The 25,831-nt window shown below is 43.0% G+C and overlaps 2 protein-coding genes across 8 annotated transcripts in view; one reads left to right on the top strand and one right to left on the bottom strand.

Moving 5' to 3' along the window:
• Positions 1-916: 916 nt before the first annotated feature.
• On the top strand, positions 917-24,404 carry FKBP10 (FKBP prolyl isomerase 10). Its single transcript, XM_070727717.1, has 10 exons — positions 917-1,449; positions 9,136-9,281; positions 10,036-10,225; positions 11,837-11,982; positions 12,601-12,790; positions 16,193-16,338; positions 18,861-19,050; positions 19,911-20,053; positions 21,714-21,877; positions 22,317-24,404. Exons 1-10 carry the CDS (start codon positions 1,256-1,258, stop codon positions 22,497-22,499), a joined length of 1,692 nt encoding a protein of 563 aa, XP_070583818.1. The 5' UTR covers positions 917-1,255; the 3' UTR covers positions 22,500-24,404.
• NT5C3B (5'-nucleotidase, cytosolic IIIB) overlaps positions 24,268-25,831 on the bottom strand; it is a 38,884-nt gene continuing 37,320 nt past the window's right edge. For all 7 annotated transcript variants that reach the window (XM_070727709.1, XM_070727712.1, XM_070727710.1 and 4 more), the window contains one exon: positions 24,268-25,192. In XM_070727709.1, the coding sequence (XP_070583810.1) occupies positions 25,067-25,192 (126 nt within the window). In that variant the 3' untranslated portion in view covers positions 24,268-25,066. The remainder of the gene's footprint in view (positions 25,193-25,831) is intronic.

Here is a 25,831-nt window from a genome sequence, read left to right as displayed (position 1 = left end):
CACAATGAGGGTTTTAGTGGGTATACACATAGTAAAATACATGATGAAGGTTATAGAGGAGATACTCATAGTAAAATATATCTAAGAAAGAATAGAAGTTATAGGAATAGAACATATCAATGAAAGAATAGAAGAAGAGATATAGGAATAGAAGAAAGGTATAGGAGATATAGGAGAGCAATAGGACAGGGGACAGAAGGCACTCTAGTGCACTTGTACTCGCTCCTTACTGACCTCTTAGGAATCTGGATAGGTCAACCTGATAATCTAAGGGTAAAGTGTTGGGGGGGGGGTTGGGGATGACACTATGGAGTTCCACGCTTCGGACAACTCGGTTACAGAAGTCATATTTTTTACAGTCAAGTTTGGAGCGGTTAATATTAAGTTTAAATCTGTTGTGTGCTCCTGTGTTATTGTGGTTGAAGCTGAAGTAGTCGCCTACAGGCAGGACGTTGCAGCAGATGATCTTGAAATACTTAGATCTTGTTTAAGGCGTTTTAGTTCTAGGCTTTCTAGGCCCAGGATTGAAAGTCTAGTCTCGTAGGGTATTCTATTTTGAGTGGAGGAATGAAGGGCTCTTCTGGTGAAGTATCTTTGGACATTTTCAAGGGTGTTAATTGTATAGTGGAACTCATAGATAACATTTTCTAAATGTACTAAATTATCCGATTCTCTGGCATCATAGGGCAGCTGATTCGCTTACTTAATATTATAATGTTTTCCGGGGTTGGGAGAGACCAACTGAGGAAGGATTCTCACTCAGGCCCGCTCCACCGCAGGCTCCTTGGGACCACGTAAGCAGGCCTCCTCCTATTTTCCACTGGGTTAATCAGCCGGCACTAGGACCAGGAGAAGGGTTTATCTGAACCTTTTTAAGTCCGGTTCTCTTGTCAAGACTTTTAGTTCCCCGGGCACATTTTTCAAATAGTTTCTTGCAGTCTTTTATGTTTAACTGGCAAGGAGGAAGGGAAGAACACCTCATGTCTTTTGGGAGAGAGGTTTCGCTAATCTCAGAAACGTAGAAACTACAATCTTTCAAGGGTACTGGGATCTTCTTCTTTTTTTGGGCCATCCTAGCTCAGGCCGCTGTTTTACACGTCGACGGAATTGATGCTGCTTAGTTGGAATCCTCTAGGCCGCCTCTACTTCAGCAAAGCGCCTCCTCTTTCCCCTCCCTCCCTCCCATCGCAGCGTGCAACCTCGGAGCGCAGCTTTTTTTCCTCCCTTTTGCACAACTGTGGCATCGGAGAAGATCATGAATTTGTTGTGCCTTATCTTCGCCCTGAGTTCTTGGGGGGTTTACAGCTTGGGGGACCCCGGCCCCTTAGAGGATGTCGTCATTGATAGATACTACATTCCCAAAGTGTGCTTGCGAGAAGTTCAGATGGGGGACTTCGTCCGCTACCATTACAATGGGACCTTTCAAGACGGCACCAAGTTTGACTCCAGGTACTGGCTCGCTCGGTAAATCCAGAACAACGGTCCGAGAGAAAGTCAGGGCTGTTTTTAAAAAAAAAAATGTCCGCCCCCCCCGCCCGAGACCAGGGATAGGTATGCGGTGGCCACGAACAATGCCGTGGAATCACTATTAGCCCTATTAAATCTGAATTCCAAAATATTAAGTATATTAATTATTAGTAGAATTCGAAGGGGAAAAAGTTTAACAATAAATTGCAAAAAAGTTTCATTTTAGTCTTCCATTTTGCGGAGTATTTCTAAAAGTTCAGCAAAAAAACCCACCTAAAAATGAAAAGAAGGCCACACCCTCTCTTTTTTTGAGGAATTGTTATATCTTCTTTTCCCTGTTTTGCAGAGCTTTTAATAACGAAATTCGGCGTTGCTGACTATTCACATCACTTCTGTGTGACTACACAGCATTTGTATTGCAGAAGACAAAACATAAAGTCTTAGAATAATGCTGGGTTGATTTTATAAATTCCCAGTTCTCAATGAGAAAACTGGCTTGGGGGCTGGCTTGGGAACCAGATATTTGAGTGAAGGAGGGATAAGATGGATTCCTGGTTGAGATGCCAATGCAAAATGGTGGAGAATTCAATGTAGTAAACTTTAAAAAATGTATCTAAATCTACTAGTTTAAATAGGTGATAAAGTATTAACATCTCATATGATTGTCAATCATATCTTGAATTTTTTGACCAGAATATTAGAAACAGAAATTTGTGACCAGAATATTACAAACAGGTTTGTTCCTTATTGAATAAATTACATAACCATCTATGCACATTTTATTTTATCTCTGCAAATAAGAGAATGAGAGTTGAAAGGGGAGACACTCTAAGAACTGCAGTATTAAAAAAAAAAGATTATAATGACATCTATTCATGTCAAACTATGCTTGCTGTGGATTTTGATGTAGAAACTTTATATTTAATTATTTTCATAATTATTCCTTTTAGAAAATTGATTTAAGTTAGGGTTGCACCATACATTAATTACTATTATTGGATCCCTCCACATTTGGTTGTCTAATGGTATTCTGTAAAAATCTACCCAGAAATAATTTGCATTGAATTTAGAGATATTTACTACTGGAGAAACAGGTACAGGGTTTAATTCTGCATCTGCCGTAAGATTCTCATTCATTCATCATCTGAGAAACTTGGGAGTAGAATTACTGGCAATAATTTGCTTGATTTTTTTTTTGCCCTAGCACTCCATATTAAACACACATTTTTGCATTGCCTGGGGTTTCTGAACATGCAACAAACCTTCTCTAATTCCATGCTTTCCATTTGTATTACAATTATGACTACAACTCTTTATCATTCCCATGCCAGTCAACCTACCCCAGTGGCACCTGAACGGGAAAACTAAGGGAAAGGCTTCTATTAGTTATATTGGCTAAGATCCATTAATTACCTGGTCTTCCACTAAGGCTTTTTAAAATAGTATTTATGTAAGCATTCTTTTCAGTAGATCAACCCCAACATATTACTATTATTTACAGTCATATTCATAATAACCCTATGAAGTAAAGTACTATGTCTTTAACTATGCCAAAAAGTTGAAAATAAATTATTTTGCAGTAGCTGGATATAATATTCTGTTAGTTCAGCATCAGTGAATGTGAGTGAGTGTACTATAACTTGTACTTATGCATCTATAGTATTCAAATGTATTACAACATTTCAATGTTTCCTTCAAATGTTAAATATTATTGCCCTTAATGTTTAGTTTTGATTTTCATCTAGACAGGGTCTTCAGACTATTTAAAAGAAAGAGAGTGTTGCAAAGGGATGCCAAAGAGATAATTTCTACAATGGAATCTGCAATTTTGGCTGTAGACGTGTCACCTCATGAAACCATAACAGAACTGAAAAGTTAATTTTGAATGGCTAGATTTTGCAAGTTAAAATTCCATTCCTATTCCAAAGACATGAAGTACGTAGATTGCAAGCCCGATAAAACACATGCAAGTTTATGCCTACTTTAAATTTTCAGAAGATTTTCTGGCAAGGAAATATTCAGTCCCAGTTTAAACTGCTGTTTTGGAAAGGCCATGGTGATTTAGCTAGCCTTTTCCCCAGCTGCATTCAGAATATAAAATTCTGCAGTTCCAGTCTGAGCAAAGGAAGCTAGAGATCATATTTCACTTGCTAGGAAAAAAGGGGTCTCTTTAGAAGGAAAGATTTGCAGAATTGCTTTCATACTAAAACATCCGTCCATGATCTGGATAATTATGTTGATTCTCCTTTTGCAGCATGACAATAATTATAGTAGATCTGTACTAAAATATTCAACTGCATCATTATTTCAAGAGGGAATATTTAGTCCAGAGGTGTCCAGCCTTGGCAACTTGTGGACTTCAACTCCCAGAATTCCCTAGCTATTCATTTAAAGTTTGTAAATCTTAAAGTTGCCAAGGATGGACATCCCTTATTTAGTCATACCTGATTTTCTGTGCATGGATGACCACTGTGACTCAGTATTATACTTGCTTTTTTTTGCATGTAAAGTGAATTATAAAGTAAATTATGGCCATAAGACCTTTACTTGCTGATTTCTTCAGCCCTTTTTCTTCCCATTTTTTCACAACCAGAGTCATGTCCTTCTCTATTTAGATTTGCACTCATTTTACTTTGAACCTGAAACAATACAAATATGATAAATGGAGAAAATCCTGTTGCAGGTAGAATAACCTTCCAATTGGGGGCAGGCATATTATTCAAAGGAAACAAAAGACTCACTTGCAGTATTCAGGCTTAGTTGATATTCTATATAAATTGTATTTATTTCAATAGTAGGTTGGGCTGCGACAGAGAAACCTGGCTACCTAGCAAACTTTATGATCAAATGAAAACTTGACTCTTGGTCTTCCGAGTAAAATCTGATAAGATTGAGCAGCTGAAGGTTTTAGGGATCCTCACATTCATTCCCCCCCCCCCATTAAATCTGGGTGAAGTAACCCTGGCCCAAACAGGGTTGGTGCACAATTTGGGGCGGCTCCTGGACTTGAATTTGTTGCTCAAGGGGCACAAACTCAAAGGAGACTTTTCACACACTTGTATTCCTAGAATGTGGGGTATGGATTATGTCACTTATGCCATATTTGTAAAAATGCAATACGTCCTGAATAACATTCAAAAGCTGATTCAGATGCAACACTGTAATACATGCAATATTGTGTATGTCTGTGATGGCAAACCTATAGCACGCGTGCCTCAGGTGGCACATGGACCCATATCTGCTGGCACGTGAGCCGTTGCCCTAGCTCAGCTCCAGCATGCATGTGTGCCACCAGCTATTTCTTGCTTGCGTGGGGGCTCTGAAAGGCTGATTTTGGTCTCCGAGGTAGCAGGAGGGAAGTTTTGTTTTATTTTTGTTTGTTTGTTTGTTTGTTCGTTCGTTCATTCCAATACACAACAACAGATTCACAACAAAAAGGTTATAGAGCAGGGGTCCCCAAACTTGGCAACTTTAAGACTTGTGGACTTCAACTCCCAAGTTTGAAGACCTCTGTTATAGAGGTTATACTAGAGAAAAATATATTAGAGAAAGAATAGAAGTGAAAGTTTAGGAATAGAATGAGAGTAGTATAAGAGGATTAGAATAGAAGAATAGTAGATATGAGATATAGGAGAGACAATAGGACAGGGGACGGGAGGCACGCTTGTGCACTTATGCACACCTCTCCCCAAGCTCCAAGAAAGCCTCTGGAGCCTGGGGATGGTGAAAAAACGGGTCTGCCGGGCCCACAGGAAGTTGGGAAATGGGGGAGGGGGTCGTGTACACATGTGCAGGGGGTGGGGCAAAGGGGGACTTTGAATTATGGGTGTGGGCACTCACACATGAGCAATAGCATCCACACCCACTATTTTGTCACCCAAGGGAAAAAAGGTTTGCCCCCACTGGTGTATGCCATGAGTATGCCCACACAACACACTGCTACATGAATTGAACTAGTTTCTATAGGTAATTCAAGGTTCTTGTTATCATCACCTTTGAAGGCCTACGTAGCATGGAACCAGAATATTTGTAGAATGTTTCTGTCCATCCCACAAGATCGGAATGGGCATGTTCCAAGTCCCATTGGTGAAGTAGTGCTTTTTTAAAGGGACTTGGCTTAGATTTTTCTTTAATCGATTTGTGAATTGGTATGAAAGTATCTGTTCACCACCCAGAATTCCACTGATACCTAAACATTATAGAAATTTGTCAAATGTTAGCCGTTCCAGGGGAACGAGGGATCGTTGCTTAATAACGATCCCTTGTTCTGGCTCTGTGAGCTCAACCTTGGATACTGGTGATGAGTGTAATTCTGGCCCTGGGCTCAGGTTGCTGCTGCTTAATGCCAGGTCGGTGGTAAATAAAGCTCTCCTCATCCGGGATTTGATCCTGGATGAGGAGGCCGACCTGGCATGTATTACTGAAACCTGGCTGGGCCCAGAGGGAGGAGTTCCTCTCTGAAATTTGCCCAGCTGGGTTTCAGATATGGCATCAACCTCGACCACAGGGAAGGGGGGGAGGAGTGGCTATTGTAGCCAGGGAGAGTTTTTGCCTACATAGACTCATTGCTCCGGAGATTGCGGGTTGCGAGTCTCTCTTGATGAAGTTGGACTTAGGGGTTCAGGTGGGCTTGTTTCTCATGTACCTGCCTCCCAGCTGCGTGTCAAAAGCCCTGCCTGTGCTGCTCGAGGAGGTAGCCGGGTTGGCGGTAGAGTTCCCCAGACTTATTGTCTTGGGGGACTTCAACCTGCCGTCACTCGGCGAAGCCTCTGGACTGGCACAGGAGTTCATGGCCACCATGACAGCCATGGACCTGACTCAAGTAATACAGGGTCCGACGCACGAGGGAGGGCACGCACCCGACATGGTATTCCTCTCTGAGCAACTGAGCAATGGTCTGAGACTAAGGGGCTTAGAAGTATTGCCTTTGTCATGGTCAGACCATTTTCTACTACGGCTTGAACCAATTAAGATGTTCCGCCCCAGACGCCTGATGGACCCAGAGGGCTTTCAGACGGCGCTTGGGGTTAATCCAGATGCACTCGTCCACAGTTCGGCGGAGTCTCTTGCGGAAGCCTGGAACAAGGCTGCAGCGGAGGCTCTTGATCGGATTGCGCCTTTGCGACCTCTCCGCAGCGCTAGACCCCGTAGAGCTCCATGGTTCAACGAGGAGCTCCGGGAGTTGAAACGCCAGAAGAGATGTCTAGAGAAGCGATGGAGGAAGAGTAAGTCTGAATCTGATCGAACACTTGTAAGAGCTTTTATTAAGACTTACAAAGTGGCGCTCAAGGCAGCAAGATGTGCGTATCATGCCGCCTTGATTGCATCAGCGGAATCCCACCCGGCCGCTCTGTTTAGGGTGACCCGCTCCCTTCTTAATCAGAGGGGAGTTGGGGAGCCCTTACAGAGTAGTGCCGAGGATTTTAACACGTTTTTCGCTGATAAAATCGCTCAGATCCGGGCGGACCTCGACTCCAATTGGAAAACAGAGTCGGCTGACAACGAGTCAGTTGAGGTGACTGGGGCATGTACTTGTCCATCTGTCTGGGAAGAGTTTGATCTGGTGACACCTGATGAAGTGGACAAGGCCATTGGAGCTGTGAGTTCCGCCACCTGTTTACTGGATCCGTGTCCCTCCTGGCTGGTTTTGGCCAGCAGAGAGGTGACACGGAGCTGGGTCCAGGAGATTATCAATGCTTCCTTGGGAAGGGGATCCTTCCCATCATCCTATAAAGAGGCGCTCGTGCCCCCCTCCTCAAGAAGCCTTCCCTGGACCCAGCCGTACTTAATAACTACCGGCCAGTCTCCAACCTTCCCTTTATGGGGAAGGTTGTCGAGAAGGTGGTGGCACTCCAGCTCCAGCGATCCTTGGAAGAAGCCAATTATCTAGGTCCCCAGCAGTCGGGTTTCAGGCCCGGTTACAGCACGGAAACTGCTTTGGTCGCATTGATGGATGATCTCTGGTGGGCCCGGGACAGGGGTTTATCCTCTGTCCTGGTGCTTCTTGACCTCTCAGCGGCTTTCGATACCATCGACCATGGTATCCTTCTGCACCGGCTGGAGGGGTTGGGGGTGGGAGGCACTGTTCTCCAGTGGTTCTCCTCCTACCTCTCCGGTCGGTCGCAGTCGGTGTTAGTGAGGGGGTCAGAGGTCGACTCTGAGGTCTCTCCCTTGTGGGGTGCCTCAGGGGTCGGTCCTCTCCCCCCTGCTATTTAATATCTACATGAAACCGCTGGGTGAGATCATCCAAGGGCATGGGGTGAGGTATCATCAGTACGCTGATGATACCCAGCTTTACATCTCCACCCCATGTCCAGTCAACGAAGCAGTGGAAGTGATGTGCCGGAGTCTGGAGGCTGTTGGGGCCTGGATGGGTGTCAACAGACTCAAACTCAACCCGGATAAGACGGAGTGGCTGTGGGTTTTGCCTCCCAAGGACAATTCCATCTGTCCTTCCATTACCCTGGGGGGGGGGAATTATTGACCCCCCTCGGAGAGGGTCCGCAACTTGGGCGTCCTCCTCGATCCACAGCTCACATTAGAGAACCATCTTTCAGCTGTGGCGAGGGGGGCGTTTGCCCAGGTTCGCCTGGTGCACCAGTTGCGACCCTATCTGGACCGGGACTCACTGCTCACAGTCACTCATGCCCTCATCACCTCGAGGTTCGACTACTGTAATGCTCTCTACATGGGGCTACCTTTGAAAAGTGTTCGGAAACTTCAGATCGTGCAGAATGCAGCTGCGAGAGCAGTCATGGGCCTACCTAGGTATGCCCATGTTTCACCACTACTCCGCAGTCTGCATTGGTTGCCGATCAACTTCCGGTCACAATTCAAAGTGTTGGTTATGACCTTTAAAGCCCTTCATGGCACTGGACCAGAATATCTCCGAGACCGCCTGCTGCCGCACGAATCCCAGCGACCGATTAGGTCCCACAGAGTGGGCCTTCTCCGGGTCCCGTCAACTAAACAATGTCGGTTGGCGGGCCCGAGGGGAAGAGCCTTCTCTGTGGCGGCCCCGACCCTCTGGAACCAACTCCCCCCGGAGATTAGAACTGCCCCTACTCTCCTTGCCTTTCGTAAGCTCCTTAAGACCCACCTGTGTCGTCAGGCATGGGGGAACTGAGACATCTCCCCCGGGCATATACAATTTATGAATGGTATGTGTGTATGTATGTGTGTTTAGAAAATGGGTTTTTTAAAAATGTTTTAAGTAGAAATTTAGATTTGTTAAATTGTTTTTTCACTTGTTGTGAGCCGCCCCGAGTCTGCGGAGAGGGGCGGCATACAAATCTAAATAAATAAATAAATAAGTTTCATACTACCATGTCTCTCCTTATGCTGCCACATTTTGTTACTGATTACCAGAGTTCACATAATTTAACAAGAGGTTCACCCAGCATTGAAAATGTGAGTGCACACACAGGCACACTCGAATTGCTCACTTGCACACTGTATCAAAAGCATGGCAATTGTATAGGACAGGATAGCGTTGTGTGCTCATGCAACTTGCACACATGCACGCCACATCAAAAACACGTGAATATGTAAGACAGGATAGCGCTGGATTGGGTGAACTGGCTGAATCCCACCCCTGCATTAGTGGTCAATTTAGAACCATTGTCTAATGATTTATTCTTTAATGCTCACTCTTTCTTCCTTCTCTAGCTATGACCGCGGTGCCACTGTGGCAGGTGTAGCAGGTGTGGGACGACTCATCACTGGCATGGACAGGGGCCTGCAGGGCATGTGTGTGAATGAGAGGAGGCACCTTATTGTGCCACCTCACCTTGGCTATGGCAGCATCGGTGTTTGTGAGTATCAAAGTTCTGATGTTGACTGGGAGGGAAAGAATGAGAGCGAACTTTGCTTACATATCTAAATTAGAAAGTTGTTTTTCAATCACAATTACAAATAGGCATAGTATTTTCCATATACAGTGGTACCTCTACTTATGAACTTAATTCGTTCCGTGACCAGTTTCTTAAGTAGAAAAGTTTGTAAGAAGCAGCAATTTTTCCTATAGGAATAAATGTAAAAGCAAATAATGCGTGTGATTGGGGAAACCACAGGGAGAGTGGAGGCCGTTTCCTCCCAGGAGATTCCTAGACAGGACCCATGGAGGCTTCTCCCCACTTTTTCCTGTCCTGTTTCCTCCCAGGAGATTCCTAAAGAGGCCCCACAGAGTCTTCTCCCTGCCTTTTCCGACCCTGTTTCCTCCCAGGAGATTCGTAGAGAGGCCCCATGGAGGCTTCTCCCTGCCTTTTCCAGTTACAGCTTCAAAGGTTCAGGTTTATAAGTGGAAAATGGTTCTTGAGAAGAGGCAAAAATAATCTTGAACACCCGGTTCTTATCTACAAAAGTTCATATGTAGAGGCATTTGTAGTAGAGGTACCACTGTATCTCTCTCCCCCCCACCCATGCCTTATATTTTCACTCATAATGGTTTTTCCCACCTTTTTCTTTGTGAACATCTAGCTATAGGATAATGTGGAAAGATGTAATGTAAAGACAATGTACATGCTGTTCTGGTCGCCATTATAGCTTATCTTATTTTCAAACCCTTAGCTGGCCTTATCCCGCCAGATACTACTCTCTATTTTGATGTCATCTTGCTTGACATTTGGAACAAAGAAGACAAGTTGCAGATCACCACCCTCCACAAGCCACAACAGTGTAATCGCACAGTGGAGAATTCAGACTTTGTGCGTTACTATTACAATGGCACACTTCTGGATGGAACCCCCTTTGATTCCAGGTAAGAAATTCTAAAGCATAGAGAGCAATTTTTGGACAGCTGAGAATCAAATGTTTATAAAAATAATAATCAGTTAATGGCCACAATTGGGCATATGATGAGATGATATCACAAGGGGCATGATCTATGTGTCTCTTGCAAACTTCTTTCAGTTGCCTACTTTGGTGCTAACATATTACTGGTGGCTTGGTTCAGACAAAGAAAAAAATATATCAAAGAAAACAATTTCCGTAATCAATTCAACAATTTCATTTTTTTCAGAATAGGAACAGCAATGCCCAAACAACTACACAGTTGCGGAAGAAGCAGATATTCCCAGCCCAAGAAAATTAAGTTGATTGATCGAGATGTTGTAACTTTTTAACTCAGTTGCAGTCAGAAAGCAGAGACCTTTTTACAAAGTCATTAATTTTCTAACTAATTACAGCAGGGTCTAATAAGAGTAGACAGATACCAATATTTCATCTTGAGTGATTATTTATTGCCAGCGTCATCCAGATTTCTTGCTGTTTTAAGGTACAGTACAGTGATCCCCCGCTCGTTGCGAGGGTTCCGTTCCAGGAGCCCCCGCAACGAGCGGGTTTTCGCGAAGTAGCGATGCGGAAGTAAAAACACCGTCTGCGCATGTGCAGACGGTGTTTTTACTCCCACAGCGCTAGCGAGGAGCCGAAGATTGGGGGCGGGGCGGCTGTTTGCCGCCGGCATGGAGGGCTTCCTAGCAGCCCCCCAAACCCGGGTTGGGGGTCCGGGGGGCGCTGGCTCTCGGCGCTTTTGAGCTGAGTCCGGAAGCGAATTCGCTTCCGGACTCAGCTCAAAAGCGCCGATAGCAAGCGGCAAGGAACGGCTTGTCTCGGCGCTTTCGAGCTGACCGGACTCAGCTCGAAAGCGCCGAGACAAGCCGTTCCTTGCCGCTTGGTATCGGCGGTTTTGAGCTGAGTCCGGAAGCGAATTCGCTTCCGGACTCAGCTCAAAACCGGCGATACCAAGCGGCAAGGAACGGCTTGTCTCGGCGCTTTCGAGCTGACAGCTCGAAAGCGCCGAGACAAGCCGTTCCTTGCCGCTTGGTATCGCCGGTTTTGAGCTGAGTCCGGAAGCGAATTCGCTTCCGGACTCAGCTCAAAACCGGCGATACCAAGCGGCAAGGAACGGCTTGTCTCGGCGCTTTCGAGCTGACAGCTCGAAAGCGCCGAGACAAGCCGTTCCTTGCCGCTTGCTATCGGCGCTTTTGAGCTGAGTCCGGGAGCGAATTCGCTCCCGGACTCAGCTCAAAAGCGGCGAGAATGAACGGCGTGGGCGGGCGAAGGGCGGGCGGCAGCGAGGAGTTTGCGTGGGCGGTGGGGAAACTCCTCGCTGACGCCAGCAAGAGGGGGAAGACCCAGGGAAGCCGCTGCCATCTACGCATGCGTGCCCGGCACGCATGCATAGATGGTATTTTTGACTTCCGGGTTGAAAAATAGCGAAGTACCCTGTTCGCAATGGTTGGGGACGCAATAAACGGGGGATCACTGTATTGGATCATTGCTTGGCTGCTAGGTTTTCCTTCATTCCCTGAGCTGCTTCATCTACCTAGTATTCGATGTTTTTTTCTCTCCATCCTCTCTTGCTTCCTAGCTATGGAAAAGACAATACTTATGACACCTATGTGGGTTCAGGCTGGCTAATCAAAGGTATGGATGAAGGCTTGCTAGGGATGTGTCCTGGAGAGAAGCGGCAAATAGTCATACCTCCTTTCCTGGCCTATGGAGAGAAAGGCTATGGTAAGCTGGTCATGAAATTCATGTATTTCTTCTGCATCAAGAGATGGCCCTCCTCTTTTCCTATCAAATCCTGAGTTACAAAAATATGCAGATCTTCTAATTTGGATTTCACACATAATTTATTTTATGAACTTAAAAAGCAATCACCACCCATCATTTGCAGACTTTATGTGGAGAGGTAGACCTTTATAAGGTTAGGATTATGGCTGTTAGCTTTTACATAGCACCCTTTGTAGTTTTGGGATACTGAAGTCAGTGTTAGCCCTCCAGCATCCAGTTATTTTTAAGACTGCAAATCTCAGAATTCCCAGCTGAATAGGAGAAATGTGGATTATGTGCAATGTTGGGATATGTTTGGATTTTTCATATTTGTTTGTTGTACACCAATTGCTTCCAGCTAATGAATTAAGCTTTGCAACTGGGCATTTTTTAAAACGAATGACAAAACTATTCCCATAAACGTATCATCTTTTATATTTATCCAGTGTAAATGTCCACAAATAACAAACACGTGTACAGCATACTGTGTCACCCAGCTTAAAAGCACGGTTGTCACCTCATCTGGTTCAATTCATATCTGTGCCAGCCTGAGCTGAGTTCTTTCTTTCATCCTCTCAGGTACCGTCATCCCTCCGCAAGCATCTTTGATGTTTGATGTTCATCTGGTGGACCTGCACAACCCAAAAGATAGTATTTTCTTGGAGCATTTAGAAGTGCCAGCATCATGCAAACGCAAGGCTGTGACTGGAGATTTTTTGCGGTACCATTATAATGGCACTTTAATGGATGGGACCCTCTTCGATTCCAGGTGAAGAAAATATTCTGCAGAATCAGTTTCAAATTCTGGTGACTTTATGACATAGAAGTATGGAAGTGATTGGCTTTTTCCAGCCTGGTTCCTTGATGTTTATTTTATTTATTTAAATGTATTAGCTCCCAACTCCAATGGACTATTAAGTGGTGTACAAAATTGGAGAAACAAGAAAAATGGATAAAATACCAAATCTAAGAAATGGTCCAGATAAAAAGGATCTTATAAATAATACAGACAAATAAGAGCACTAGAAATATAATAATATATCAACCCCAGGCTTGGGTCCAAAAACAGGTTGAAAGAGATGGCGAGAAGTAGCACATGCTTCCAATATATCCGGAGCGAGGCTGCCTCCCATACGCTGCCTCCCATACACTGGCTTCTGCTGCTGCTATGTGCTGCCTCTTCCTTCCCATGTTGAAGAGCTCCACTCTCCTCACTCACTCGCTTTGTAGCCAGCGCCTTTTCTTCGCTGTGGTGACTCCTCGGCTGCCCAGAGCGAAGGGAGCTTTACTTTTCTCTGGGTGCTGGCAGAGGTTTATTCCCTCTCCAAGTGCCCAGAGAAAGGGATATGCTTTGTTCGCTCTGGACTGCCAAAGCCTCCTTAAGCGCCACCGAAAGGCTCCTCTGGCAGCCCAGAAAAGCCCGAGATGGCCGGGATTAAAGGGGGAATAGCAGGAAACTAGCCGGGTCTTCGTGCCGCTCTCAAATTTCCTGGAAAATGTTTCTGGGCTCAGGTTCTTAAATAGAAAAAGAAGAGGCAAAAAAATCTTGAACACCCAGTACTTATCTAGAAAAGTTCTTAAGTAGAGGCGTTCTTAAGTAGAGGTACCACTGTACAGTGGAACCTCGACATACGAGCAGCTCTACTTACGAGCTACTCGAGATAAGAGCTGGGAGGGGAGCGACATTTTTGTTCGCCTCCCGAGCTCACATTCGGGATACGAGCGCCAAGGAGCTGTCTCCTGAAGCCGAACACTAACTTCTGCTTTCGGCTTCAGGAGACAGCTCCTTGGCGCTCGTATCCCGCGTGTTTTAAAAGGTTGCAGCCGGCCTGGGGGGCTCGGGGGGGTGCTGGCAAGCCCCCCAGGCCGGCTGCAACCTTTTAAAACACGCGCGCCGCTTCGCAGCTCTCTGCTGAATCTGGAACGCTAACTTCCGCGTTCGGATTCAGCAGAGAGCTGCGAAGCAGCGCGCGTGTTTTAAAACGTGGCAGCCGGCCTGGGGGGCTCGGGGGGAAGCCCCCGAGCCCCCCAGGCCGGCTGTGACGTTTTAAAACACGCGCGCTGCTTCGCAGCTCTCTGCTGAATCCGGAACGCTAACTTCCGCGTTCGGATTCAGCAGACACCTGCGAAGCAGCGCGCGTGTTTTAAAACGTGGCAGCCGGCCTGGGGGGCTCGGGGGGAAGCCCCCGAGCCCCCCAGGCCGGCTGTGACGTTTTAAAACACGCGCGCTGCTTCGCAGCTCTCTGCTCAATCCGGAACGCTAACTTCCGTGTTCGGATTCAGCAGACAGCTGCGAAGCAGCGCGCGTGTTTTAAAACGTGGCAGCCGGCCTGGGGGGCTCGGGGGCTTCCCCCCGAGCCCCCTAGGCCGGCTGCCACGTTTTAAAACATGCGCGCTGCTTCGCAGCTGTCTGCTGAATCCGAACGCGGAAGTTAGCGTTCCGGATTCAGCAGAGAGCTGCGAAGCAGCGCGCGTGTTTTAAAACGTCACAGCCGGCCTGGGGGGCTCGGGGGCTTCCCCCCGAGCCCCCCAGGCCGGCTGCCACGTTTTAAAACGCGCGCTGCTTCGCAGCTGTCTGCTGAATCCGAACACGGAAGTTAGCGTTCCGGATTGAGCAGAGAGCTGCGAAGCAGCGCGCGTGTTTTAAAACGTCACAGCTGGCCTGGGGGGCTCGGGGGCTTCCCCCCGAGCCCCCCAGGCCGGCTGCCACGTTTTAAAACACGCGCGCTGCTTCGCAGCTGTCTCTGAACGCTAACTTCCGCGTTCGGCGGCAGCGGTTTTTTTTGTTGTTGCACGGATTAATTGACTTTACATTGTTTCCTATGGGAAACAATGTTTCATCATACGAGCGTTCCGACTTACGAGCCTCCTTCCGGAACCAATTAGTCTCGTGACGTTTTAAAACACGCGCGCTGCTTCGCAGCTCTCTGCTGAATCCGGAACGCTAACTTCCGCGTTCGGATTCAGCAGACAGCTGCGAAGCAGCGCGCGTGTTTTAAAACGTGGCAGCCGGCCTGGGGGGCTCGGGGGCTTCCCCCCCGAGCCCCCCAGGCCGGCTGCCACGTTTTAAAACACGCGCGCTGCTTCGCAGCTGTCTCTGAACGCTAACTTCCGCGTTCGGCGGCAGCGGTTTTTGTTGTTGTTGCACGGATTAATTGACTTTACATTGTTTCCTATGGGAAACAATGTTTCATCATACGAGCGTTCCGACTTACGAGCCTCCTTCCGGAACCAATTAGTCTCGTAAGTCGGGGTTCTACTGTACTAATAAGAGCAATCAGAACAGCATAAACTTCTAAACCAAATCCCGGTGATTTATTTTACCATGCCATTCAAATAAGAATAGCTAATAAGAAAGTGCTCCCTGGTTTGTGTCATATAGGTTGCTCCTTATCTTCATAAAGCCAGTTCAGTGCATTCAGAAGATCAGTATAGCCAGAAAGTGACTATTCAGACAGGTTTTTTTCAAATAGAGACCAAAAACAAGAAAAAATGCAGTACAGAGGAAATGTGGAATTCCAGCAGATATCCAGGAGATATAGGGGATTCAGTCATACAGAACAGATACATTAAAGTTAAATTAGTTTTTACTTTAGAAATAGCACAGTCAAGTTAAACAGTCCAATCATACATATTCAAATCGGTCAATATCTCTCGATACAATAAGAAGCCTTTCTTTTATCAGACATGCATTACAGCTTACAAATACATCAAACTAGCAGATCTTACTACATCAGTCACAGTAAATCAGCAGAAAGAACAGAGAGCAGAGAGAATCTTGCTTTTTGGCTCCCTCATATGGCAATTTGCAATACTACTTCTTAAAGCTATAATACTTCAATACAAACAGACATTCATTGTTAGCTTATATATTGCAAATCCAACTGTTTTATAGAGTACTAACACTGGGTAAGAAGAAATAAAAATCCTCTGATTGTTGAAATTTGAATTTAATTTAAAAAATGGTAAAGGAATGAAAGGCTTCCATATCTTTATCTTATTGCTTAAGCCAGATTTGTGCACCTTGTTGTGATCTTCCTTCTTTTATTCAGGCGAAGCTTATTTAAATGACCTTAAACAGTTTGAGCAATCTAGCTGAAAGTGAGCAGTGGGATTTGCTATTAGCAACAGTCACTTCTTGGCCACAATTTCTTTCCTCTTTCAATTCCAGTTATTCACGGAACCATACTTATGACACTTACATTGGAAAAGGCTATATCATCCCTGGAATGGATCAAGGACTACAAGGAGTCTGCATTGGTGAAAGAAGACGAATAACAATTCCTCCCCATTTAGCCTATGGAGAAAGTGGGGCAGGTAGGTAACAAGGAGATTCGGGAAAGCTTTAGTGTAACTATAATAAAAAAAATTATATGTATAAGCATATATTACCTTCCAAATGCGTTGGACTTAAGCTCTTGTAACTCCCATGCCCATTTTATAATATGAGCTGTATAATCCAAACAAATCTAGAGTAGTGGTGGTTGCTCCCAGTTCAGTCTGATTTTGTGGACCAGTATCATCGGCAGCGGGATGTTCCGCCTGGGACGCTCCTGCGCAAAAGTGTTGCGTGCGCGAACCAGTAGCAAAGAATTTTAGAACCCATTACTTATCTAGAGAGATCTGTAAGAATTTTCTTCTTGATCGAACATAGCAATCTGCATCTATAAGATATAATTATATCATGAATATAAACTAGGCACTCTTAAACTTGGCCAAGAGTTCCTTATAAATCTGGAAGATTTTAATATGTTTTGAGAGAGCTATGAAGCTCAATCCCTGTATGGTCTCCTGGAATGTCCAGATAGATTAATCATTGGCGATAAAGTCTGTATAGATTCTCAGTCATTTGGTCATTGCTGTCTCAAAGACGCTTTTTTTAAAAGCCACTTGACGGTCCTCGAGGGGAAAAAACAGTCCCATTGGCTGTGAAACACTGGCAATATAGCTATTATGACACTTGGAAACAAATGTAAACTTAAGATAAATGTTCAGCTTTTTGCAATATTTCCTTTTCTATTTCTATGTGTTGTGTCATTTAAAGAACATATTTTACCTGAACTGGAAATAAATGTTACTTGTGCGGCATGGCTCGTAATCAAGTTATTTTATAGGCCATTGATTTATTTGATTGGAATGGAGTCACATTTTTTTTGTAGAAAATTAAGGTGGCATGTATAGCCCTCCATTCTCCAATTTTTTCACCACCGAAGTGTCTAAGTTAAGTTGAATGGAGACTGTCCCAAAGTAACTGAAAACCAAGGCTGAGCCAGGCCAGTGAGCTCTCCTTAGGGCTCTTCACTACTTCTTTTCTTTCTTCTTGGCAACTTTTTGGAAATCAGGGCTGGCTGAGGAACAAGCGTGAGCCATGGCAGACCCTCTTCCTCACAACCCCCTGGCTGGCTGTGCCGGGGACAGGAGGATCCCTCAAGGGAGCAACCACCTTGCATGTGCCTTTGCTGCACTTTAGCCGAGTCTGGCCGCTCGCTTGAGGGCCTTCCTGCTCGTGTGCACCCTCCCGGACCCACTGCAGCTGGCTGCAAGAGGAGGTTGGGGGTTGCCCGAAGGGAAGCCTCCACCGCAGCTTGTGCTTCTTCCTCAGTCAGGCCTGATTTCCAAAAAGTTGCCAAAAGAAAGAAAAGGAGTAGGGAAGAGCCCTAAGGAGAGCTCTCCGGGTTGGCCCAGCCTTGGCTTTTCAAGAGAGAGAGAGAGAGGAGAAAGAAGACAGACAGGGAGAGACTGGCTGATGGGTGAGTGTCTTTGGAAAATGTGCTCCAGTGAGCATGATGCTCGGAGTAGCCTTGGTTTGGTAGGGTTTGGCAGGACCAGTCCCCTTTTCCTGCTGCCCGAGCTTTACTCCAGTGGATGGTGTCACTGTTGGTTTTCATTGAAAAATATCCTCCACATGGCAAAAGTCTCTTGTGCAAATTTTAAAGCCACAGCTGGGTGCTGTGAGCCTATCCCACCCCTTTCAGTCGTCCCATCCTCCCGGATCCCATTCCCTCTCCAACAGCCCTCATGTTAGCGAGGCCAGCATTGGTCACGGCCAAAGTGGGGCAAGCCAGTGTCTCAGGGCAGAGAGCAGATTGCAGGTCTTTCCAAGTGACTGAGCCACACCCAGCACCAACAAGGGCCAGAAGAAGCTCCAGCAAGAGTGAAGTGCCAGAGAATCAGCCCCAGTCACTTTTCCATCTCCCTCACCTTCTCAGGGCAGGCGAGGAGTGACTGGGGGGAGGGAAGAGCGAGGCTAGCCAGTGGTGGGATCACCCAACGGAGCCACAGCAAAGGGCCCGAAGAGCCATATGCAGCTCCGATACATGGACTAGAGCAATCCTCAGATACAACAAATCCTTTATAAAACATGACAAGTGTCCAGTGTCTACAATTTACTTGATTCTTGCCAAGGATACCTTGTATTCCACAATAGGTAAATGTTTTTCAGAAGACAAATGTTCAAAATTCAGCGGGCTAAATTGTGAAATGAAAGCAGAAGAAATGGCTGAGTTTATTCTTCATATAGGGGATATGCGTGATTCTGCCTTCATGTAGTATGTAAATCTACTAATTCTAATTTGTTAGATCACAGTTTGTCTCCTGGTGAGCATACCTTGATATCATAGCTTGCTCAATAAACCAATGATTAAAACAATATGTTAACATGTAAACACAGAGAATAAATCAATGGGCAGTGTTGCCTCAAGCACTGTTTGAAACTTTCTGGAACCCTATGTTCCTGGAAAACAGCAGCAAAATTTCTTTGATCAGCCAAGTTCCATAGGAGACCTATATATGTACTCTTCTCCTCATTCTTTCTTGCATTTTTTTTTTTTGTGTTCCAGGGAACAAGATACCAGGCTCAGCCGTACTTATATTTGATGTCCATGTTGTTGATTTCCACAACCCCACAGATTCTGTAGAGATAGAGACTATCTTCCGCCCTGCAGACTGTAACATCACCGCTCGGGATAGAGACTTTGTTCGCTATCATTATAATTGCTCACTCTTGGATGGCACCAAGCTTTTTTCCTCGTGAGTTCCTAGCTCATTTAGTTCATTTCAGTTAAATATCTACCCTACCCTCATTGCAAAAATGCTAAAATGGAAATATTGCCTGGGATAAACATATATCCATCCTAAGATAAAATACAGAAAATAGTATAAGGGCAGACTAGATGGACCATGAGGTCTTTTTCTGCCGTCAGACTTCTATGTTTCTATGTTTCTATATTGAACAAATGCACAACAGTTTTTTAAAAAATCTATATGAACTAAATGTAACACTCCTGATTTGAATTCATTTTTCACCATCAAAAACTGTTTAATTCTCATGTATATCAAAATCACTGTAAACATTGGGACTTCAAAATTTAAAAAATAGTTGTAGTATTATATATATATTATACATATGTAATTTATATATAATATAACAACTATTTGTATGTGTATGTATGTATGTACAGTATGTGTATCTCTTTCCCTCCCTCCCTCCCTCTCTATGTGTGTTTATATATGCATATCTATGTTTTCGTAGATTTTCATGAATATGGGTATGTAGGTTTTGGCATATTCTAGTCTTTTCCTGTGTAAGGTTGATAGGCTCCGGGCTACGTTTCGACAAGGTCCCACTCGTCATCTGCAGGCTGGTGTCTTCGGCTTTGTGCTCAGGCAAACAAATTTTTGTTTTGTTTTTTGCCCGAATATATATATATATGGGCTAATTAAGGATACACAATAATTTGCATAATCAGTACATTTGCAGAATTTAGGCTTCTTAAATCTAAAATTCTACAGAAAAAGCTTTGGAGAGCCAACAGAGGATAGAACACATTATTCTGAAAATCCAACAAAGTATTTTCAAGAGGACTCAATGGCTTGTTTCCCACTAACAGGCATGATTATGAACATCCTCAAGAAGCTACCCTGAGTACCGATAAGATAATTGAAGGCTTGAACAATGGTCTACTGAGCATGTGTGTGGGAGAGAAGAGGAGTGTCATTGTTCCTCCACATTTAGGGCATGGTGAAAGTGGTGGTAAGGCAACTTCTTAGCAAACATTTCAGAAATGGAAAAATAAATATTGGATGGATCCTGAATCTCTTCCTCTCATCTAGATATCATTATTTTTTTAAAAATAGATCAGTGCGCATGCGTGTAAGATGATATGGGTAGGCCTTGAGTTATGATGGGAAGTCAAAAGACTGGAAGAAATGGAAAACTAGGAGAATTTCTTCTCATCACTAGCACTGGCCTTAGCTCTTCCTGTTTCGGTTTCACTAGTATTATACTAGCAAACCTGAGACTGGTGGAACTTAGGCATTTAATATTAGTGAACAATTAACACTAGCGAAGCTTTATACAGCTAATGCTAGTGAAGCTAACGCTGACAGAGCTAAGGCTAGCCTTAAAAAAAACTAAGAATATCACCAAGGGTATTTTCCACGGAGAAAAATATGTACGGTTATGGGATTTTGCTAGATAGCTCAGCAATAGAATGGCCTTGGAAATGATGCATTGATTCTATCAAGAGACTTATTCTTAGAATTGATTGTAGTAATCTCTAATATAATATAATATTAAAACAAATATTTCCCTTGCCTTTGACTCACAGACCTCACTTGCATATTACACTAAGGCATACTGTGATTCTTTGAGCAGATTAAGTTATGTATGCTGAATGAACACAGGATTTAGTATGCTGTATGAGCACAGCATTATACATATTGATTTATTTAGTAAGCCAGGGTTAAGCCCAAAATAGCCCAAAGTAATGTATGAACCAAGTCATTGTTACTGCTACCTATAGCATTTTTGTACATTTCCGGAAATGATATTTCTGCACCACAGGTAGCTCTCAATTTATAACGACAAATTAACCCAAAAGTTCTGTTGCTAAGCAAGACATTTGTTAAGTGAATTTTGCCCCCATTCTATGCCTTTTTCTGCCAGCTTCCCTCAATCACTTTGCTAATTGGAAGCCAGCTGGGAAGGTTACAAATGGTAATGACATGACCTGGAAAAATGCAACTGTGATAGATACGTGCCAGTTGCCAAGTGTCCAAATTTTGATCATGTGATCATGAGCCTAATGCAAGTTCTATGAATACTGGTCATAAGTAATCTGGAAGTGAGAATTTTCACGGACATGGTCATAAATCTTTTTTCAGTGCTGTTGTAACTTAAAACAGTCACTAAAGGATAGGTTATAAGTTGAAGACTATCTATACCAGTGATGGCGAACCTATAGCATGAGTGCCACAGGTGGCACACGGAGCCATATCTGCTGGCACATGAGCCGTTGCCCTAGCTCAGCTCCAGCGTGCATGTATGTGCTGGCCAGCTGATTTTTGGCTTGAACAGAGCCATTGGGAGGGCTTTTTTGGCTTCCAGAGAGCCTCTGGGGGGTGGGGGAGGGCATTTTTATCCTCTCTCAGCTCCAGGGGAGCCTTTGGAGCCTGGGAGAACAAAGCACCAGCCTACTGGACCCACCAGAAGTTGGGAAAAGGCTGTTTGTGGCCTCCAAAGGGCCTCCAGGGGGTAGGGGAAACTGTTTTTGCCCTCCCCAGGCATTGAATTATGAGTATGGGCACTCAAGCATGCGCAATAGCATGCATATACTCTTCTTCGGCATAAAAGGAAAAAAAGGTTCGCCATCACTGATCTATACTGAGATGTTAATATTTTTTTCTTGAAGCCCGGGGTGTACCTGGAAGTGCTGTTCTTCGCTTTGACATAGAACTTTTACACCTGGAAGTTGGTGTTCCAGAAGGCTATTTGTTCATCTGGCATGATGAACCACCACAAAACCTGTTTGAAGCCATGGATCTGAATGAGAACGGTGAAGTCCCACCAGAGGAGGTGAGACTGAATTCTATTTTAGAAAGAAAACATCTCGTAAAGGATATATAACTGGAAGGATAATTAATGTGATTCTTATTGCCTAGTCCACTGAACGCATACGTTGGTAATAAAGCAAGAGGTCTAAAGAAAGCAACAGATTTTTTTAACTGTTGAATATGGATATAGTTGGGGCATTTCCTGATATGAGGTGGAGCTCTTAAAATGTTACCTAGTTTCTATAAATATTTGAGCTAAGTTGTTATTAAACCTGCATTGAGGGAAAATTTTATTAGGGCACTCGTCAGCATATACAGTAAAATCAATATCCAATTAAATTTATTTATTTCTGGCAATAATGCAACTGAAATAATTTGTTTGAAATGCTATACATACTGAGAGCCCATTTGTAGAAATAATTAATCTTTTATTCTCTTTTTTTTCATTGTCCATTCTACAGTTCTCCACATTCATTAAGTCTCAGATTGCAGAAGACAAAGGTCATTTGGTTCCAGGCATTGATCCAGAAAAAGTAATCACAGACATGTTTCAGAATCAAGACCGGAATAAGGATGGGAAGATCATAGCAGATGAACTGAAGCTTAAGTCAGATGAGGATCAAGTTAAACATGAGGAACTTTGAATTATAAATACAGAAATCCCTTTTTAAAAAACGCTTCCCTTTGGTGGTCCTTTCCCTATTTGGGGGAGCAAATCGGCCCCCAATCACGGCCAGACTGGATATAGGAAGCCAGTATTTTCCCCCACCCCCCATTTTGGATTTGCTTTGACTGTATATTATTGGAAATGAGTTAAATGAGAAACAAAACCCATTGGACTAAATGGATGTTGATAAATCCCCCAATTCACAGATTGCATATTCTTCCTGAAACTAATTCTTCCATTCAATTAAATTCTGTGTTTTTTCAGATTATAGTACATTGTCTTGCCCAGAAATCATGACATTAAAACACATATTCTGTTTTGGGATCTGTGCAATTCAACTGTCCTAATCAAGGTTGAATTCACTATCAGGGAACCCAAACTGGCTTATTGGAGCCAAATAAGCAGTATCAGGAGTCTCTATATTCACTACATTTTTTTTAGGTTTTTAAGTTAAAATTCTTTAACACTTAATATTCTTGAAGCAACCAGTTCACCATAACAAACTGGCTGATACTAATAATGTATTTTTATGGCAGGCAATTGGACTGTTAATGTCAGTGACTTTGTCAGTCAAGAGGATGTTAGTCTTAATTTGATATCAGCTAGTTACATCAGCATCCAACCTCACTCCAACTCTTAGTACAGCTGTATTATAAAAAATAATAATGGGAAGGTTAGAGTAAGTTAGCAAAACCAGTGTGCATCCATGTCTGAGATACTCAAGTACATGTTTCAACTTAATCATTAAAATTCTCAAAAGCAACTTGCAATAATTGCTTTCAAGCAATAAGCAATTATAGGAACAGGGCACTTATAGTTATATTGTCTTGTATGATGTCTTTCTAAAAGAAAGAACATACAAATCCTATTTTTAGTGTTTGCACACAATATATAGACAGATGCATTGACACAATTTCTCCAAGCTGATGTCTTACAGAAATATATGGATTTCAGTTCTCATGTCTTTTTCTGAGTAACTGATTTTCTCTCATGCACTTCAAGTTGTACATCAAGTCATTCAAAAAAGTCCTAACATAGCAGTCACATATTTTAAAAGTACAGTGGTGCCTCTACTTGAGAACTTAATTAGTTCCGTAAACAGGTTCTTAAGTAGAAAAGTTTGTAAAAAGAAGCAATTTTTCCTATAGGGATCAATGTAAAAGCAGATAATGGGTGCGATTGGGGAAACCCCAGGGAGGTGGAGGCCCTGTTTTCTCCCAGGAGATTCCTAGAGAGGCCCTACGGAGGCTTCTCCCTGCCTTTTCCGGTTACAGTTTCGGAGGCTCGGGGTTTGTAAGTGGAAAATGGCTCTTGAGAAATGGCAAAAAAATCTGAAAACCTGGTTCTTATCTAGAAAAGTTTATAAGTAGAGGCATTTGTAGGTAGAGGTACCACTGTACTTAAGTCACCAATGGAACAAATCTTTATCATCACATAGAGGGTACAAAATTAAAAAGTCTCTTGCGTTTCATCCACCTAAAAGTAGTCTAGGACCCATTATCTTTTACTAAAAAGAATGTTCAAAAATGTACAGTGTCTAGAATTCTTTTGAATAAATCATGTTAAGGATTGAAATCAGTGAAATCAGTTCTAAGATATGTGCCTTTGGACTTACACAAGTCTGAAAAGTTTTTTTAATTACAATTGTTTTTTTAATTGTAGCATGTGGCAGTCAGTGGTGCTGTAATAAGTAAAAATTGGTTCAATTAAAGCAGATGAAACAAAATAAAATAGGTATACCAAAATGATCAAAATAAGACATTTATTTTGTTATATTTACATGTCTTTTTAAATAAATGTTGAAAATTTTGTGGAAAAGCTGGATTTGGGCCATATGTAATTCAAAAAAGTTTTGGAAAATAAATGTTTCATGACATCAAAATACAGAACTTCAGAAATCCAAATTTTTGCATATGAATCAAACAAAAATACTTAAGTTTTGAACACATTTTAATTATCAGGGTTAAACCTATTTATTATACATATTAGTTTTAGAAAAAGCTTAAGTACTAGGGCCAATATGTATTAACCTTATTTTAAAGATAGTTTACATTACATCTCGGATCTAATTCACACATTCAATTTAGAACATGCCCCAAAACATAGGATTCCATTAAACCTACTAACCCAGAAAAGATGTTCAACCCACAATCCACAAGTCACTTGCATTAAAATAGCATCTCTAATAATACCAAATACCATAGCAGGATTATTTCAATAACTGCAATGTATCTTAAAATGAATTATGCCATATTATTACCATTAGTTTCTACTTTAGGAGAGTGTGATAACAGACAAGCCTAATCAATATCACTCCCATATTGTTCTTTTAAGTAGATTTAATTAGTTAAATGAGTCTGATTCAGCCAAGAAAAAATTGTCTGTTCAATTTGTAGATATCTTGGTATAATTGTGATGCCATTTTAATTAGCAATATAGTAGATGTAAAAATAAGATTAATACTAGCTGGGCCCAGTTCTAGGATTATGGAAATGTTAAAGAATATGGAAGGGAATATTCAAAAAAGAAACTAGTTATCAAGAGTTAAGGGAGCGTATATAATGTTTGGGCAAGGATGAAGTATAAAATACCATTTACCACATCCAATGTTTCATCTTTCTCTAATACAATATCATAAGCCTCAATATATTTTTCCCGCCGTTCTTCCACCTGCATGAGACAAAATATAAATAGCAATTACTGTATTAATCTCAACAAACCTGCAGTCTGTGGTTTCTACAGATACTAATACTATGGTGGAACATTTTCTTTGTATGAAATACTACAAGAAACCCAATGATAAATGGCTAAAACTCCCACCTCAAGATTGAATTTAGAAGAATTACTTCATATTATAATACCCAGCCTCGCTTTTGAATTATCTTGTTTCTTTCTCATCCCCCACTTCTTTTCTTTGGTAACAATTCACCTGATGAAAAGTTCTGAAGAACAGAAAAGGTGGCAGACATTATGTGTCACTCTGATCGTTCTAATGAAAAAAAATCACAACTAGATAATAAATCTAGCTATTTCTCCTATTAATTTATACTGCTAATAAAATATTTCAAGTCAGCTGCTAGATAAAATTAAAGCTTAGAAACCTACAGAAGATTGATGTTGTCCTATCTTCACACTATCGCCCTTTAGGCAGAACGTATTTATTTGTAAGATTGGAAAAGACAACAAGACAGGAACAACAATAAGCACCCAAGATAGAGAGAAAACGGCTCTTACTTTCTAGTGAAACTTGACATACCCCTCCCTAGCTAACCATCTTATATGGCACCCAAACTTTTACTTGGAATAGCT

Source organism: Erythrolamprus reginae, chromosome Z (genome assembly GCF_031021105.1).
Source record: "Erythrolamprus reginae isolate rEryReg1 chromosome Z, rEryReg1.hap1, whole genome shotgun sequence".
Taxonomy (NCBI): Eukaryota; Metazoa; Chordata; class Lepidosauria; order Squamata; family Dipsadidae; genus Erythrolamprus; species Erythrolamprus reginae.
Note: the sequence above shows the minus strand (reverse complement) of the source record. Positions and strands in the feature narration are given on the sequence as shown.

Bases quoted from the DNA above. Each gene is read 5' to 3' on its own strand.
- FKBP10 (XM_070727717.1), top strand. From the start codon at position 1,256: ATGAATTTGTTGTGCCTTATCTTCGCCCTGAGTTCTTGGGGGGTTTAC. The intron at 16,339-18,860 runs GTAGGTAACAAG...TTTGTGTTCCAG, and splicing joins CTATGGAGAAAGTGGGGCAG to GGAACAAGATACCAGGCTCA. The intron at 19,051-19,910 runs GTGAGTTCCTAG...TCCCACTAACAG, and splicing joins GGCACCAAGCTTTTTTCCTC to GCATGATTATGAACATCCTC.